At 42.5% G+C, this 18,645-nt stretch overlaps 1 protein-coding gene across 8 annotated transcripts in view; it reads left to right on the top strand.

The window, feature by feature from the left end:
• Positions 1-8,830: 8,830 nt before the first annotated feature.
• The window catches only part of pemt (phosphatidylethanolamine N-methyltransferase), a 105,223-nt gene continuing 95,408 nt past the window's right edge, over positions 8,831-18,645 (top strand). The window contains exons 1-2 of one of the 8 annotated variants that reach the window (XM_024007973.2): positions 8,831-9,081; positions 17,030-17,137. In XM_024007973.2, the coding sequence (XP_023863741.1) occupies positions 17,036-17,137 (102 nt within the window). In that variant the 5' untranslated portion in view covers positions 8,831-9,081; positions 17,030-17,035. Of the gene's footprint in view, positions 9,095-9,606; positions 9,652-17,029; positions 17,138-18,645 lie in introns of those variants that run through there. The other 7 variants (XM_024007969.2, XM_024007972.2, XM_024007970.2 and 4 more) reach the window with 7 other exon arrangements.

The following is an 18,645-nucleotide window of genomic DNA, read 5'->3' as shown; positions in this document are numbered from 1 at the left end:
GTGATGCTTTCGCCAATCGTGAAAAGAGCTTGTGGAGCTGTGGAAATATTCTCTCTTCTTATTCTGTATGTTCTTCTTATTTATATGTATCTCGCAACCAACGTTAATATTCYCTCTTCCTCATCCTCAATTTCAAAAATGCGCAGCCGAAYRTCAAAATAAATGTTTCTTTCAATAAGAGKTGAAATGAGATGTCAATCAGCATCAAACTGCCAGTAGYGAATGAAATTTTGCGGTGGCACCCGGGGTGGCCAATCAGATGTCAGGGGCCACCCTGGACACCCCTCTGGCTCCGCCCCTGCCTATAAGCCTAGCATCTTTCCGAACACATGCAGTGTACAAGCTACCGCATGTCTTTTCGTGTTCACAACGTTTTCTTACGATTACACCTGTTGCGTTTCCCTCTTGGTGCACATGTTATATACTGTGACTGATCTCCAGTTCAAAGAGCAAGATACAAAAATAAAAAGAATAACAATGAATAAATACAAAATTCTAATGAAAAGGTCCTCGCACCACACATCACCACACATGGATGCCTATAGGTAAACGGATGTAATGATGGAAGGTGTTGATAGAAGTCGCCCTCAGAAACATCACTCATCAAACAGGATATGCTATAGGATATTGTGTACTTTCTCAGGTGAAAAGAATCAACACGTAAGGGGCAGCTACCTCAGAAAACCTTGAAGATGTGGATGCGTGAACACCATGCGCTCAGTCAGTAATGCTGGAAAGGTGAGTTGAGGTAAACGGAGGGAGAAGAGGAGGAAGGCTTCCGACACTTACCGTCCTAATGAGATCCCCTGTGGTTAGTCATTGAGCTCTGGCCAGATGATCCTTGAAGATGATTAAGAAGAGCATATCGTAAATGGCTAACTGACTTTAGTATCAGCATGGGGTCAGATGGGGGATGGTGAGACAATCAGTAATGTTACAGGGCTTTGGCTAGACATATGGGATCACGACTCTGCTTTCTTAACGTAATCATCCAGGGAAAATCAGTTCATTCTTTTATCATCATCCTCTGTGCCTATCCATATCTCATCCTGTCTACACCTATTGTCAAAGCATTTAGCGTCAAAGGCTGTTGACTTTGTGGTCCTGTGTGGCTCTGTCAGTAGAGCATGGCACTTGCAACGCCAATGGATGTGGGTTTGATTTCCGCTGGGGCCACCCATTTGTAAAAATATATGCACGAATGACTAAGTTGCTTTGGATGAAAGTGTTTGGTACATGGCTTGCTGTATATGATTATATACTGTATTACTTAGCCTCTGTGACTTACCTACAGTGCAGTCGGAAAGTATTCAGACCCCTTGACTTTTTCAAAATGTTGTTACGTTACAGTCTTATTCTAAAATGGATTAAATTACATTTTTTCCCTCATCAATCTACACACAATACCCCATAATGACAAAGTGTTTTTTAGACCTTTTAGCAAATTTATAAAAATAAAAAACAGAAATACCTTATTTACATAAGTATTCAGACCTTTTGCTATGAGACTCGAAATTGAGCTCAGGTGCATCCTGTTTCCATTTATTATCCTTAAAATGTTTCTACAACTTGATTGGAGTCCACACCTGTGGTAAATTCCATTGATTGGACATGATTTGTAAAGGCACCTGTCTATATAAGGTCCCACAGTTGATTAAAACCTGCTCCAGAGTGCTCAGGACCTCAGACTGGGGTGAAGGTTCATCTTCCAACAGRACAAYGACCATAAGCACACAGCCAAGACAAYGCAGGAGGGGCTTCGGGAGAAGTCTCTGAATGTCCTTGTGTGGCCCAGCCAGAGCCCGGACTTGAACCTGATCGAACATCTCTGGAGAGACCTGAAAATATCTGTGCAGCAATGGATCTGCAGAGAAGAATGGGAGAAACTCCCCAAATACTGGTGTGTCACGCTTGTAGCGCCATACCCATGAAGACTTGAGGCTGTAATCGCTGCCAAAGGTGCTTCAACAAAGTAAACGGTCTGAATACTAATGTAAAATAAATATTTCATTATTTATTTTTATTTTTTGAGAGATTTGCAAACATTTATAAAAATCTGTTTTTGCTTTGTCTTATGGGGTATTGAGTATAGATTGATGATTTAAATGATTATTATTTTTAAATACATTTTACAATAAGGCTGTAACGTAACAACATTTGGAAAAAGTGAAGGGGTCTGAATACTTTCTGAATGCACTGTATGTGGTTATTACTGACTGTGTCTCCCAATAATAAAACAGAAAAGCCCGGGCATATAATCAAACCATTCTAAAGTGCATACATCAACTCGGCAGGTTCAGCCCTCCAGAAACCTATAGCGTGGGTCTCCACATTTAATCCACGCAAATAATGAGGGCACACAATTAAAATTCGGAATAACGGCACAGCTATTTATATCTTATTTCACTGTGGAAAAGGGGCTGCAATWCATATCATGTTGATATGATTTTCAGTTTACTTCCATATGGCTGGTTTCATATTCGTCTCCAGGGATCATGAGGAAAAATAATCTAAAACGATTGCTATGTGTATTTACAATCCCCTTCTCCAATCAGATTACTTATTTACCTAGCTCTTATCAATAGATCTTATCAATTTATAAATTACAGTGCATGGAGATTGTTGTTATTTATAAGTATATGCTTTTTCCACTTGGAACCGACAGGTTCGCTCGACGTTATTCATGATTTCCTCGCGCTTAAAGGTGGTGGAATTAAGTCAATGTAGGAATACGGCACATCTCTAGACACACCTCCGAAACAYATTMATTTATTCGAGCTCCATCTCAAACGAATAGCGGGTGAAATGAATTTTCATGCTATTCACCCGCTATTCGTTTGAGATGGAGCTCGAATAAATGAATGTGTGGCGGAGGTGTGTCTAGAGATGTGCCGTATGCTATTTTCATGCTCAARTTCAAGGTCAGAATACGCAGAGAGAAAATAGCATAAAAAAGGAAATACGTTCCATTTACGCACGCTTAACTCTGAATCCGGACCATGGAGATGAGCAGCGAGAGAGGAGTTCACAGGAACCAATCAAAGGTTTCAGATAAGGTTTCATCCAGCATGTTTACCCATTGTTCTCTGAGAGATGGATTTATCTGCTTGTACTGGGCCAATATGAATAAAATAAAGATTAATTTACCAGAGTGATAAATATACTGTTGCTATGCTGCTGAATATCATATTCTTTGGAGCTTGCAAGAAAAGGATTTCACTGTACTTGTGCACGTGACATTAAAACTTGAAGCTTCTTGTCTCCACATGTTTTGATCCCAGTCCCTCCATGTCRTTGTGTCATGTTGAGTCCCTCAATGCCATGACGTGCTTCTTTGTCCTGATCATACCATGAATGGTTAACTGAGACTTCAGTATCAGGGGGTCAGATGGGGGATGGTGAGACAATCAGTGATATATTGCCTGGCTACACCACACACACGGAAGTTAAGTTTCTTCTTTGTAATGAGTCTGGTTCGGAGTACCTCCCTAACCCTTCAACGAATTCAACATTGTCTTTGGTTGGTTAAAGACGATCCTATCGCTGATTACTTTATTTTGTACAATGCCCCTCGTGCCCCACGTCACCACAAACTACTTGATTGATGGCAGTCTCAGACGTAAAGTACTTGGTTTCCAAGATGGCGTAGCAGTCAGACGTCTTTTGTCTTGTCTCGTCCATGTATATATATCTTTAAATATATTTTTCTTCGCATTCTTTTTAATATTTTCCTAAACCTCAACTTAAAAATACTCTCCTGCAACCTCCTCACACAATGTGTATGGGATCTGTTTTTTTCTAAAGTATTTCTATTATCTCCGAACTGGAATACCTCAACTGAAGCTCAGCTAGCTAAATCAGCTAACCACTGCTAGCGGTCATCAGCTAACTTAGCTCGAAAGCTCTCGCCAGTTCGTACAACAGGCGTTTCAAACCAGAGTATACGGATCTATTTTTCTCTCCATATCCCCGGATTCCTACAGCAACTCTGAACTTTTCATCTGATTCATCGCAGCTAGCTAACCGCAACCCGGGTGACTACTCCTGGCTAATCGTTTCCATCCGGACGCAAGCACAAACTACCTGGAGCTAGCCATGCTAGACCCATCTCCCGCTAGGGTCCTGGGCTACTCCTGAAGCCACTCCTCGGCTACTAATATCCGGACCCCTTCTACTGTGCGGTATGGGCACGGAACCCGCCGATCCTTCACAACTGGCATACCGAAGCAATCTGCCGAGGATCCAACAGGCTCCTCAGGCGCGACGTCCCCGTTGAAGGCCCATTTGTTCACACGGCCGTGCTAAGCTATCTAGAGCATATTGGACTGTTAGCTGATCCATCGGCCAGTTTCTTGGACCACTATACCCATTTTGCCAATTGGACTTGGACCACTCTGGTACTTGGAACCCTACTAATTCCACGACTGGTCTATCGACGTCACCGCACGAAGAGGCAAAAACAGACTTTCCCCCATCGCGACGTCCCTCTAAGGCCCTTATGCTAGCTTGCTAGCCCCGGCCTGCTAACTGCTAGCCCCGGCCTGCTAACTGTCTGAATCGCCGTGTCCCCAGCCAGCCCAACCACTCACTGGATCCATAAGATCACTTGGCTACGCATGCCTCTCCCTAATATCAATATGCCTTGTCCATTACTGTCCTGGATAGCGATTACTGTCTTATTTCACTGTAGCGCCTCTAGCCCTGCTCAATATGCCTTAACCAACCATGTTGTTCCACCTTCCACATATGCGATGACAACTCCTGGTTTAAACGTCTCTAGAGACTATATCTCTTTCATCATTACTCGATGCCTAGGTTTACCTCCAAAGTACTCTCTTCCTACCATACCTTTGTCTTTACATTATGCCTTGAATCTATGCTATCGTGCCCAGAAACCTGCTCCCTTTACTCTCTGTTCCGAACGTGCTAGACGGCCAGTTCTTATAGCGTTTAGCCATACCATTATCCTACTTCTCCTCTGTTCCTCTGGTGATGTAGAGGTTAATCCAGGACCTGCAGTGCCTACCTCCACTCCTACTCCCCAGGTGCTCTATTTTTTTTTTACTTCTGTAACCGTAAAAGCCTTGGTTTCATGCATGTTAACATTAGAAGCCTCCTCCCTAAGTTTGCTTTATTCACTGCTTTAGCACATTCTGCCAACCCGGATGTCTTAGCCGTGTCTGAATCCTGGCTTAGGAAAACTACCAAAAACCCTGAAATTTCCATCCCTAACTATAACATTTTGTTGCAATCTACTGCAGAGATAGCCTGCAGAGTTCTATCTTACTATCCAGGTCTATACCAAAACAATTCGAGCTTCTACTCCTAAAAATTCACCTTTCCAGAAACAAGTCTCTCACCGTTACCGCTTGCTATAGACCACCCTCTGCCCCCAGCTGTGCCCTGGACACCATATGTGAATTGATTGACCCCCATCTATCTTCTGAGCTCGTGCTGCTAGGTGACCTAAACTGGGACATGCTTAACACCCCGACCATCCTACAATCTAAACTTGATGCCCTCAATCTCACACAAATTATCAATGAACCTAACAGGTACAACCCCAAATCCGTAAACACGGGCACCCTCATAGATATCATTCTAACTAACTCGCCCTCCAAATACACCTCTGCTGTTTTCAACCAAGATCTCAGCGATCACTGCCTCATTACCTGCATCCGTAAAAACGACCAGCCCTCATCACTGTCAAACGCTCCCTAAAACACTTCAGCGAACAGGCCTTTCTAATCGACCTGGCCGGGGTATCCTGGAATGACATTGACTTCATCCCGTCAGTAGAGGATGCCTGGTTATTCTTTAAAAGTGCATTCCTCACATCTTAAATAAGTATGCCCCATTCAATTTTTTTTATACCAGGAATAGATATAGCCCTTGGTTCACTCCAGACCTGTCTGCCCTTGACCAGCACAAAAACATCCTGTGGCGTTCTGCATTAGCATCGAATAGCCCTGTGATATGCAACTTTTCAGGGAAGTTAGGAACCAATATACACAAGCAGTTAGAAAAGCTAAGGCTAGCTTTTTCAAACAGAAATTTGCATCCTGTAGTACAAACTCAAAAACGTTCTGGGACACTGTAAAGTCCATGGAGAAAAAGAGCACCTCATCCCACCTGCCCACTGCACTGAGGCTAGGAAACACTGTCAGTACCGATAAATCCACAATAATTGAGAATTTCAACAAGCATTTTTCTACGGCTGGCCATGCTTTTTACCTGGCTACCCCTACTCCGGTCAACAGCACTGCGCTCCCCACAGCAACTCGCCCAAACCTCCCCCACTTCTCCTTCATCCAAATCCAGATAGCTGATGTTCTGAAAGAGCTGCAAAATCTGGACCCCAACAAATCAGCCGGGCTAGACAATCTGGACCCTCTCTTTCTAAAAGTATCTGCCGAAATTGTTGCAACCCCTATTACTAGCCTGTTCAACCTCTCGTATCGTCTGAGATTCCCAAAGATTGGAAAGCTGCGGCAGTCATCCCCCTCTTCAAAGGAGGAGACACTCTAGACCAACTGCTACAGACTATATTATTCTACCTGTTTCTCGTCTTTGAAAGCCCAAAGTGATAAAACAGATTACCGACCATGTTCCGAATCTCACGTATCTTCTCGCTTATGCATCTGGTTTAGAGCTGGTCAATATGGGTGCACCTCAGCCACGCTCAAGGTCTCTAAACTACGATATCATATACCGCCGTCGATAAGAGAACATAACGTGCAGCACGTATTCATTCAACCTGGCTAAAGGCTTTGACTCTGTCAATCGACAATTCTTATTGCAGACTCAACAAGCCTTGGTTTCTCAACAATGTATTGCCTCGCCTTGGTTCCCCAACTACTCTCCGATTAGGAGTTTCAGAAGTCAAGAGTCGGAGGGCCTGTTATGGTCCCAGTAACGTCATCTGGCATCTCTATGAGGGGTGCCACAGGGTTTAATATCTCAGGTGGGCCGACTCGTCTCTACTTGTAGACATCAATGATGTCGCTCCCGCTAGCTGGGTGATTTGTTGATCCACTCTACGAGATGACACCATTCTGATATTCCTCTGGCCGGCTTGCGTTGGAAGGACTGTGGAATTCTAGCATAACGAGATCCAGTATGAGTCGTCAGTGGCCATACAACTCTCCTTGCCGTGGCTCCAATGCTCTTAATGCAAGGTAAACATCAAATGCAGCTCTCAAATCGATCGGCTAGCCCAACAACGCTCGCCGTCAGCATCACTACTCTGGAGCGGATTAGTCTAGAGCTGTAGAATGAATGTGGATAATACAAATACCTAGGTGTCTGGTTAGACTGTAAACTCCTCCTTCCAGACTCACAATTAAACATCTCCAATCCAAAATTAAATCTTAGAATCGGCGTCCTATTTGCATCAAGCATGATTCAGCGTCAGCTGCCCACACTAATACCTCGTAAACTGACCATCCTACGATCCTCGACTATCGGCGATGTCATTTACAAACTAGCCTCCCAACACTCTACTCGTAACAAATTGGATGCAGTCTATCACAGTGCAATCCGTTTTGTCACCAAAGCCCAATATACTACCCACCACTGCGACTTGTAACCTCTCGTGGTTGGCCCTGCGTCATACTCGTCGCCAACCACTGGCTCCAGGTCATCTACAAGTCTCTGCTAGGTAAAGCCCCGCCTTATCTCAGCTCACTGGTCACCATAGCAGCACACACCCGTAGCAGCGCTCCAGCAGGTATATCTCACTGGTCACCCCCAAAGCCAATTCTTCTTAGGCCGCCTCTCCTTCCAGTTCCCTGCTGCCAATGACTGGACGAACTGCAAAAATCTCTGAAGCTGGAGACTCTTACCTCCCTCCTAGCTTTCAGACCAGCTGTCAGAGCAGCTACACAGATCCGCACCTGTACATAGCTCATCTGTAAATAGCCCATCCCAATCTACCTCATCCCCATACTGTATTTATTTAGTCCTTGCACCCCAGTATCTCAACTTGCACATTCATCTTCTGCACATCCTACCATTCCAGTGTTTAATTTCTATATTGTAATTACTTTGCCACCATGGCCTATTTATTGCCTTACCTCTCTTATCCTACCTCATTTGCACATGCTGTATATAGATTTTTCTACTGTATTATTGATTGTATGTTTGTTTATTCCATGTGTAACTCTGTGTTGTTGTATGTGGCCAACTGCTTTGCTTKATCTTGGCCAGGTCGCAGTTGCAAATGAGAACTAGCCTACCTGGATAAATAAAGGTGAAATAAAATAAAATATGTAGCGAACGACAGATCAGTGGAAGAATTTTGTGTTTCGTCAGGCTAAGATATATGGGATCATGCCTCTGTTTATKTCTTAATGTAATCATCCACTGAAAATAAATGTATGAATGTATCCATGATTGRTTGATTTTTATTTGCCAGTGAAAAAAATACATATATAGTACATACATTTTAAAAACGTGACTAATTTCCATTGTGGTCTCATTCATCCYGTGTGCCCATTCATTTATAATCATGGTTCACTGTCTACTTTAAATGARTGTAGTGTCAAAGCCTGTTGATTTAGCCTGCAAGCACTAACGGCAGTAGGCTAGATGGCAGTAGTGAGATCCAGATAATGTTTTTGAGTAATATCAATGCATGTTATACTGTGTTAGACCTGTTAGACTGTGTCTGCCTACAGACCATTTCCGTAGGCTACGCGTTATACAATGCGTTACATACTAAAATGTTGGTCATCGCAACAGTGATTCTGGTAAATAAATGGCCTACCTGGTTGTGTCTCGCGGTTCTGTCTRTCGTTGCTCAATGATGATGACCTTTGAACCGCGTTACCCAGAAAACACCGCGCTGTCGGCTTCAGTAGGTTAGAGTTGGGCTGTCGTATCTGTYCTACTACTAATCTTGGTTAAGATGTTGTCTTACATTTGGGTCAGTTATTGTGAAATGCGTTGCTATCAGCACATATAAAGCATTCACGTTCTCAGTCAGTCGTTCTTTCTACCGTGGTGTGTGTATGAGCGGCGTTGCCGACAAGAGAAAGCCCGTGCTGGATTGTTGCGGAGGGCTGAATAACGTGGATTACAGTAAGGTACACGAGTGAGTGGGTGATACATATGGTACTCGTGTGTGCGCATGACATTCAGAGAGAGCAAAAATTGGAACGGTATACTCTACAACTAACTATCGTTGATTTGTTGTCACATGTTCAAATCTTTGAAGCGTCATTCGCCACACAGTAACCCGTTTTAGACAAAGAATGTATCGAAASGAATGAATTGCCACGCAACCGCTATAACGTGACATCGACCATTATTATCTATGACAGAAACAATGTGCAGTGCACACTGCGCAGTGTTGCATTCCGTGAGTGTATGTGAGATGTGACCGAGTTGGTTTAGCAACAACACAGTGCATAACACGTTTAGGTAGTAGGCTTCAGTGTCGCCATGGTGTAGCTGCTGGAGAGTTGTGGGTCTGACAGCTCACAAATAATATTATATAGCCTCTGCTTCTGAATATTGCTAGAGCCTGCATGGCTGGACCGTCTCTGGGTATCACTTTGCAACCTGGACTCCGGGGTTAGACGTAACATAGTAAATCAGGGACACTCAAACTAGAATGAAATGTTACATTTTGTAAGCTATGTATTAAAGGTAACGTGATATTTTCTAAATTACAATTTGTACAATATGTTACACATTTTCAATATGTATGATATGTTACAAACTCCAATTTGTTGTGGCTAATGCTAATGTTAGCTAGGTGGCTAACATTTGCTGGGTTAGGGAAAGGGTTAACTAACATGCTAAGTAGTTGCAAAGTAGCTAAAAAGTAGTAAGTAGTTGCTAAAATGCTAAAGTTGTCCGTGATGAGATTTGAACATCCAACCTTTGGGATGCTAGACGTTTGMATTATACCCTCACCCGTCMWTCACGAACAACCATCCTCCTGACGTTTGCGTTATACTCCCCCCCCCGACCTTCTGTCTATTGTTACGTTTGGTATGGTTACATGTCATACTAATTTGAGGTCATGGATTTTCGTTTACGATGTTACGTCTAGYCTATGAGACCAGCCTGCACTTTAGCCTTTTTTATTTTTTTATTTAACCTTTATTTAACCAGATAGGCCAGTTGAGAACAAGTTCTCATTTACAACTGCGACCTGGCCAAGATAAAGCAAAGCAGTGCGACAAAAACAACAACACCGAGTTACACATGGGATAAACAAACGTACAGTCAATAACACAAACAAAAATCTGTATACAGTGTCTGCAAATGAGGTAAGGCAATAAATAGGCCATAGTGGTGAAGTAATTACAATTTAGCAATTAACACTGGAGTGATAGATGTGCAGATGAGGATGTGCAAGTATAAATACTGGTGTGCAAAAGAGCAGAAAAAACAAATATGGGGATGAGGTAGATTTAATGTCTACTTATAAACTGGCTACCTATTTAATCATGTAACCACTAGCCTCTTACATGATTAACAAAGGATTAGCCTACTGTCCTTCATAGTACAATGGTTTTGAATCTTGTTAATGACCACCAAGTGATATCTAGACTAATGCTTTACAAACAACCAGTGGATAAGAAATATCTGATAATGGTTTGGTTATAAGCAGACCTTGAACTGAAGTATTAGCCCACCTGCTTAGACCATCGTTTCCTACAACATGTTGGAAATGTAGGCTACATTTATTAGTGCAAATTATAGCGGGTGTTTAACAGAGAKTCAAACCAGTAACACTTGCAGGTGGGTACACATGGTCAACTGATGTACTGTAGGCTACTTAATTCAGTATCACCACAGAGTAGGCTTGGACATGACCAGTTCAAGTGGGTTGCTGGCCTTTGCAGGCTAGGTCATTGTGTCTATGTGGGGGCGTCAAAAGCTCTTTTCAAAATGAAAAATAAAGCGTTTGCCTTGTGGTAATGGAACTCTAAACTTGACTGAACCCTGGCCCCTCTCCTCCGCCATTCCAAGCCCAGTTCAAAGTCGGGCATGTCTAAAAACAACAAGTATCAGGTGAGGAAGGCACTATGCCTCACAGTGTGGGGAAACCCAAACAAGCAGCGACGTTTGTTCATGTTTGAATTGGAGGTGGACATGGTGTCACTACTCTGTCGTGCAATGGTCTTGGGTTTGCAATAAAAAAAATATATACAGTACCAGTCAAAAGTTTGGACACYTACTCATTCAACGTTTAAAATAATAATAAAATGTGTGTATATTAACTGGTGTGCCTTGTTAAAAGTTAATTTGAGGAATTTCTTTCCTTCTTAGTGCATTTGAACCAATCAGCTGTGACAAGGTAGGGGTGGTATACAGACGAGAGCCCTGTTTTGTAAAAGACCAAGTCCATATTATGGCAAGAACAGCTCAAATAAGCAAAGAGAAATGACGGTCCATCATTACTTTAATACATTAAGGTCAGTCAATCCGGAAAATGTCAAGAACTTTGAAAGTGTCTTCAAGTGCAGTCGCAAAAACCATCAAGCGCTATCATGAGGACCGCCACAGGAAAGGAAGACCAAGAGTTACCTCTGCTGCAGATAAGTTCCTTAGAGTTACCAGCCTCAGAAATTGCAGCCCAAATAAATACTTCACAGAATTCAAGTAACAGACACATCTCAACATCAACTGTTCAGAGGAGACTGCGTGATTCAGGCTTTCATGGTCAAATTGCTGCAAAGACGCCACTACTAAAGGACACCAATAAGAAGAGACTTGCTTTGGCCAAGAAACACGATCAATGGACATTAGACTGGTGACAATCTGTCCTTTAGTCTGATGAGTCCAAAGTTTAGAATTTTGCTTCTAATCGCCATATCTTTGTGAGACGCAGAGTAGGTGAATGGATGATCTCTGCATGTGTGGTTCCCACACAACACATTGAATTATTGAACAATTCCATATTATTGAACAATTACATTTCATTTATTTTCTTAACTAGTAAACCTACACATTCTGAACAATTATAGTTTAAGCWGTGTATTGGTAGTTAGTTAACATGCTACCTAACTGATCAACAATAAGAGGTACAAGCTAATAACAAGGCATGTATGCTATGTTTTTGAACAAGCAACTTAACTTCACTAGGGTAGGGGGCAGCATTCGGAATTTTGGATGAAAAGCATGCCCAAATTAAACTGCCTGCTACTCAGCCATAAACGCTAGAATATGCATATAATTAGTAGATTTGGATAGAAAACACTCTGAAGTTTCTAAAACTGTTTGAATGATGTCTGTGAGTATAACAGAACTCATATGGCAGGCAAAAACCTGATAAAAAATCCAACCAGGAAGTGGGAAATCTGAGGTTTGTAGTTTTTCAAGTCATTGCCGATCGAATATACAGTGTCTATGGGGTCATATTGCCCTTCCTAAGGCTTCCACTAGATGTCAACAGTCTTTAGAACCTTGTTTGATGCTTCTACTGTGAAGGAGGGGGGAATGGGAGCTGAATGAGTCAGAGGTCTGCCAGTGTGACATGAGCTGATCACGCACGCTCACGTGAGAGTTAGCTTGCGTTCCATTGCATTTCTACAGACAAAGGAATTCTCCGGTTGGAAAATTATTGAAGATTTATGATAAAAACATCCTAAAGATTGATTCTATACTTCGTTTGACATGTTTCTATGAACTGTAATATGACTTTTCGGCTGAACTTTCGCCTGGACTTGCCTGCGCCTCGTGAGTTTGGATTGTGTACTAAATGCGTGAACATAAAGGAGGTATTTGGACATAAATGATGGACTTTATCGAACAAATCAAACATTTATTGTGGAACTGGGATTCCTGGGAGTGCATTCTGATGAAGATCATCAAAGGTAAGTGAATATTTATAATGCTATTTTTGACTTCTGTTGACTCCACAACATGGCGGATATCTGTATGGCTCGTTTTTGTGTCTGAGCGCTGTACTCAGATTATTGCATGGTGTCCTTTTTCCATAAAGTTTTTTTGAAATCCGACACAGCAGTTGCATTAAGGAGACGTGGATCTAAAATTCCATGCATAACAGTTGTATCTTTTAGCAATGTTTATTATGAGTATTTCTGTAAATTGATGTGGCTCTCTGCAAAATCACYGGATGTTTTGGAACTACTGAACATAACGCGCCAATGTAAACTGAGATTTTTGGATATAAATATGAACTTTACCGAACAAAACATACATGTATTGTGTAACATGAAGTCCTATGAGTGTCATCTGATGAAGATCATCAAAGGTTAGTGATTAATTCTATCTCTATTTCTGCTGTGTGTGACTCCTCTCTTTGGCTGGAAAAATGGCTGTGTTTTTCTGTGACTTGGCTCGGACATAACATAATCGTTTGGTGTGCTTTCGTCGTAAAGCCTTTTTGAAATCGGACACTGGCTGGATTTACAACAAGTGTATCTTTAAAATGGTGTAAAATACTTGTATGTTTGAGGAATTTAAATTATGGGATTTCTGTTGTTTTGAATTTGGTGCCCTGCAGTTTCACTGGCTGTTGACGAGGTGGGACGCGTCCCACATACCCAAGTGAGGTTAACTCAAATAATGATGTGTGCGCTAGGCAGCTCTCTCCAGGTTGTTGTGCTTCTTGGCTGGCTAGCTGCTCAATGGTTTCCTCCAGATATTGCCACTGTTCTCGCTCACACTGCAGTGCACACTGCCACCATCAGCTGTGTGTCTCCGCCAGTTCCAGAAAGTCCACTCCTTGCATACGTACTGTAAGTATGATGAATCATAGATTGGCAATGGAATCCTCATCTTCACTGTCCAACTGCATTGTCACGGAGCTGAAATCCAGCAGAAGAGAATGGAGTGGCCTTTAAGCTGTATGCTGCTATGGTGCCAAACTGCTGCAGAACTTCACTTGGTAGTTTATGCTGGTAACAGGTATCACCAGCCAGCTTCAGTCCATACCGCACCAGGAGTATGGACTTGAGAGTGTGCAGTGACATTCTATTTCTAAACTTTGACTTGACCACACTCATTTGGTTGAACAGCCATTCAACCTCCGCATTTGGGTTTGGCAAGGAGAGGGCAGCGAGTGCAGCTTTGCACAGTTCTTCAAATGGATTTGACCCGGAAGAGTCCGTGTAGTTATTGACTTCACTCCAAAACTCGACTGTATTTTCAGTTGAGTCCCACCTAAACCGATGGATGTTTCTCCATTGGGAAACAATTATATAAATTGTTTGGAGCTAGTACCCCAGTAACTACACTACTTTAATAATTTCAGTGGTGCCTTTATTGTGAATTAGCGTTTCCTTAACACTGAACAAGGCCATGTGTTGCAAGGCTTCTAGGTTGTCTGGGAGCGTTGCTTGCAGCTCCTTGCTTAAAACAACAATGTAGTTGATGCACTGTCCCCGAATGACCTTATTGTCCTCTGGCGCAAGACTGAGTTGGTACACCGTGCTCTCGAAAAGGTACCCAAGGTATGGTGATTGACTGAGATGTCCATCAATGGCATCCTTCAGCACATCAATTTTTGCCGTAGGGTTGACTACTCTGCTGCAAATTGATGTTAAGAGGTGTACCAGATTGTCCAAAAGCTTGACAGGATCTGTTTGCTCTCCCTCAAATGACTTCACTGCAACTTGTACGTCAGACAGGATTGATTTCAAGAATGTCAGGTAAACATAGTTGGTCTTGTACATGTAATGGAGCACATCCGCCATGTAGCAATGCTCACTGGCCTTGGTCAACTCAAAGTGGAGTTTCACTTCTTCCCACTGGCTCAATATACGAGTTACAGGCTCAATCGATAGCCAACGTGTGGCACACACTTTGGTGATCTGCAGGGGTTTCTGGCCATGGCAGAACACAGACAAGCCTGTTTTGCAGGAAATCACGCACAGAACAAGCAGTATGGCTGGTGGCATTGTCATGCTGGAGGGTCATGTCAGGATGAGCCTGCAGGAAGGGTACCACATGAGGGAGGAGGATGTCTTCCCTGTAACGCACAGCATTGAGATTGCCTGCAATGACAACAAGCTCAGTCCGATGATGCTGTGACACACCGCCCCAGACCATGACGGACCCTCCCTCTCCAAATCGATCCCGCTCCAGAGTACAGGCCTCGGTGTACCGCACATTCCTTCGACAATAAACACGAATCCGACCATCACCCCTGGTGAGACAAAACCGCGACCCGTCAGTGAAGAGCACTTTTTGCTAGTTCTGTCTGGTCCAGCCATGGTGGGTTTGTGCCCAGAGGCGACGTTGTTGCCGGTGATGTCTGGTGAGGACCTGCCTTACAACAGGCCTACACGCCCTCAGTCCAGCCTCTCTCAGCCTATTGTAAGCCTGTCTCTTATACACATCTAGATGTGTATAAGAGACAGCCCTGTAGAAGAGACTTAGGCAATATATTGCAATATATATATATATTGCAATATATTGCCCTGGCCATATCTGCAGTCCTTATGCCTCCTTGCAGCATGCCTAAGGCACGTTCATACAGATGAGCAGGGACCCTGGGCATCTTTCTTTTGGTGTTTTTCAGAGTCATCAGAAAGGCCTCTTTAGTGTCCTAAGTTTTCATAACTGTGACCTTAATTGCCTACCGTCTGTAAGCTGTTAGTGTCTTAACGACCATTCCACAGGTGCATGTTCATTAATTGTTTATGGTTCATTGAACAGGCATGGGAAACAGTGTTTAAACCCTTTACAATGAAGATCTGTTTAGTTATTTGGATTTTTAGGAATTATCTTTGAAAGACAGGGTCCTGAAAAAGGGACGTTCCTTTTTTTCCCCTGAGTTTATATTCATTGGGTTTGTCTCGTCGAACCCATACTATTGCTGCTGCAGTCAGCCAACAATGATTTGCAATTTGCTGAAATTGCTGCTGGCCTGCTGCTGCCTGTGCACGTTGCTGTGCACGTTGCTGCTGCTGCTGTGCACGAGCTGAGCGCCTGCTGCTGACTTCACTCTCAATGCACTTTTGCAGCCAGGCACGTGTGATGTGACTGTGTGACAGAGAAAACCGTTTTTGTTTTCTTGCTTGCATTTTAACATTTGAGTCACTTTTCAAAAGTTGCTAAAGGTTCCAAATACATTTTTAAAAGTAGCTAATTTTGTTGCTAGGTGCTGTTTGAAAACAAAGTTGCCAGGGTAGTCTGAAAAGTTGCTAAATCTAGTAACAAAATTGCTACGTTCGCATCACTGGGCCTGTTCTTGCCGTAATATGGACTTGGTCTTTTACCAAATAGGGTATACCATCCCTACCTTGTCACAACACATCTGATTAACTCAAATGCATTAAGAGTAAAGAAATTCCTCAAATTATCTTTCAACAAGGCACACCTGTTAATTGAAATGTGTTCCAGGTGACTACCTCATGAAGCTGTTTGAGAGAATGCCGAGTGTGCAAAGCTGTCATCAAGGCAAAGGGTGGCTACTTTGAAGAATCTCAAATATAACATATATTTTGATTAACACTTTTTTGGTTACTACATGATTCCATATGTGTTATTTCATAGTTTTGATGTCTTCACTATTATTCTACAATGTAGAAAATAGTACAAATAAAGAAAAACCCTTGAATGATTAGGTGTGTCCAAACTTTGAATGGTACTGTATATTATTGTCACATACACCGGATAGGTGCAGTGAAATGTGTTTTACAGGGTCAGCCATAGTAGGACGGTGCCTCTGGAGCAAATTAGGGTTAAGTGCCTTGCTCAAGGGTACATTGACAGATGTACCCTTAGTTACTGGCCCAATGCTCCCGCCACTAGGCTACCTGCCGCCCTATAAATATTCTGCATAAAGCCGTGAATGATATCCAAAATGTATCACATTAGTCATATCAGTCATAATAAAATACTATTTATATACCTACAGTTCATTTTCCCTTCTAGAATAGGCCTACAACTCTGTTCATATACTCAAAGAAAACCTCTAGGCACTCATCAGTAAAAAACTCCAAAGGTCAATGTTAAACTGTCTTTTGAACTTTGACATAACGTATGAACATAGAATTCTATTTCTGTGCTTCTGATATTTCTCTGTTTCTATGTCTGTCAGGTGGACATGTCAGTAATGGAGGATGTTCTGAAGCACATAGATGTCTATGACCCCAGGTTCTGTGTTGCTGTCATCGCCATCATCTTCAACCCTTTCTTCTGGAATGTGGTGAGTAATCAAAGCATAGATGTAAAATTCATAGAACAGACATTATTTCCATTCAAATTAGTGTTGATGACTAATGAGTAGCCGATGCATAGAAATATAATTAATAGAATGGACCTTCACATTCAAATGTTTAGTGGCTGTTCTGGCGTAATTCTATTTATCAAACAACTAGAGCAGTGTTTCCCAACTCCGGTCCTCGAGTACCCCCAGTACATATTGAAAATCAAATAAGTTTATTCATCGCATACACACTTTAACAGATGCTATACAGTTGAAGTCGGAAGTTTACATACACCTTAGCCAAACGTTTCGGGTAGCCTTCCACAAGCATCCCACAATAAGTTGGGTGAATTTGGGCCCATTCCTCCTGACAGAGCTGGTGTAACTGAGTCAGGTTTGTAGGCCTCCTTGCTCGCACACGCTTTTTCAGTTCTGCCAACAAATCTTCTATAGGATTGAGGTCAGGGCTTTGTGATGGCCACTCCAATACCTTGACTTTGTTGTCCTTAAGCCATTTTGCCACAACTTTGAAAGTATGCTTGGGGTCATTGTCCATTTGGAAGACCCATTTACGACCAATCTTTAACTTCATAACTGATGTCTTGAGATGTTGCTTCAATATATCCACATAATTGTCCATCCTCATGATGCCATCTATTTTGTTGAAGTGCACCAGTCCCTCCGCAGCAAAGCACCCCACACATGATGCTGCCACCCCCGTGCTTCACGGTTGGGATGGTGTTCTTCGGCTTGCAAGCATCCCCCTTATTCCTCCAAACAATAACGATGGTCATTATGGCCAAACAGTTATATTTTTGTTTCATCGGACCAGAGGACATTTCTCCAAAAGTACGATCTTTGTCCCATGTGCAGTTGCAAACCGTAGTCTGGCTTTTTTTATGGCGGTTTTGAGGCAGTGGCTTCTTACTTGCTGAGAAGCTTTTCAGGTTATGTCGATATAGGACTTGTTTTACTGTGGATATAGATACTTTTGTACCTGTTTTCCTCCAGCATCTTCACAAGGTCCTTTGCTGCTGTTCTGGGATTGATTTGCATTTTTCGCACAAAGGAAGTTCATCTCTAGAGACAGAACGCATCTCCTTCCTGAGCGGTATGATGGCTGCGTGGTCCCATGGTGTTTTATACTTGCGTACTATTGTATGTACAGATGAACCTGGTACCTTCAGGCATTTTGGAATTGCTCACAAGGATGAACAAGACTTGTGGGAGGTCTACACTTTTTTTTCTGAGGTTTTGGCTGATTTCTTTTGATGTTCCCATGATGTCAAGCAAAGAGGCACTGAGTTTGAAGGAAGGCCTTGAAATACATCCACAGGTACACCTCCAATTGCCTCAAATGATGTCAATTAGCCGATCAGAAGCTTCTAAAGCCATGACATCATTTTGGGGAATTTCCCAAGCTGTTTAAAGGCACAGTCAACTTAGTGTATGTAAACTTCTTGACCCACTGGAATTGTGATGCAGTGAAATAATCTGTAAACAATTGT

The sequence above is a fragment of the Salvelinus sp. IW2-2015 genome, linkage group LG18, assembly GCF_002910315.2.
Source record: "Salvelinus sp. IW2-2015 linkage group LG18, ASM291031v2, whole genome shotgun sequence".
NCBI classification, from domain to species: Eukaryota; Metazoa; Chordata; class Actinopteri; order Salmoniformes; family Salmonidae; genus Salvelinus; species Salvelinus sp. IW2-2015.
Note: the sequence above shows the minus strand (reverse complement) of the source record. Positions and strands in the feature narration are given on the sequence as shown.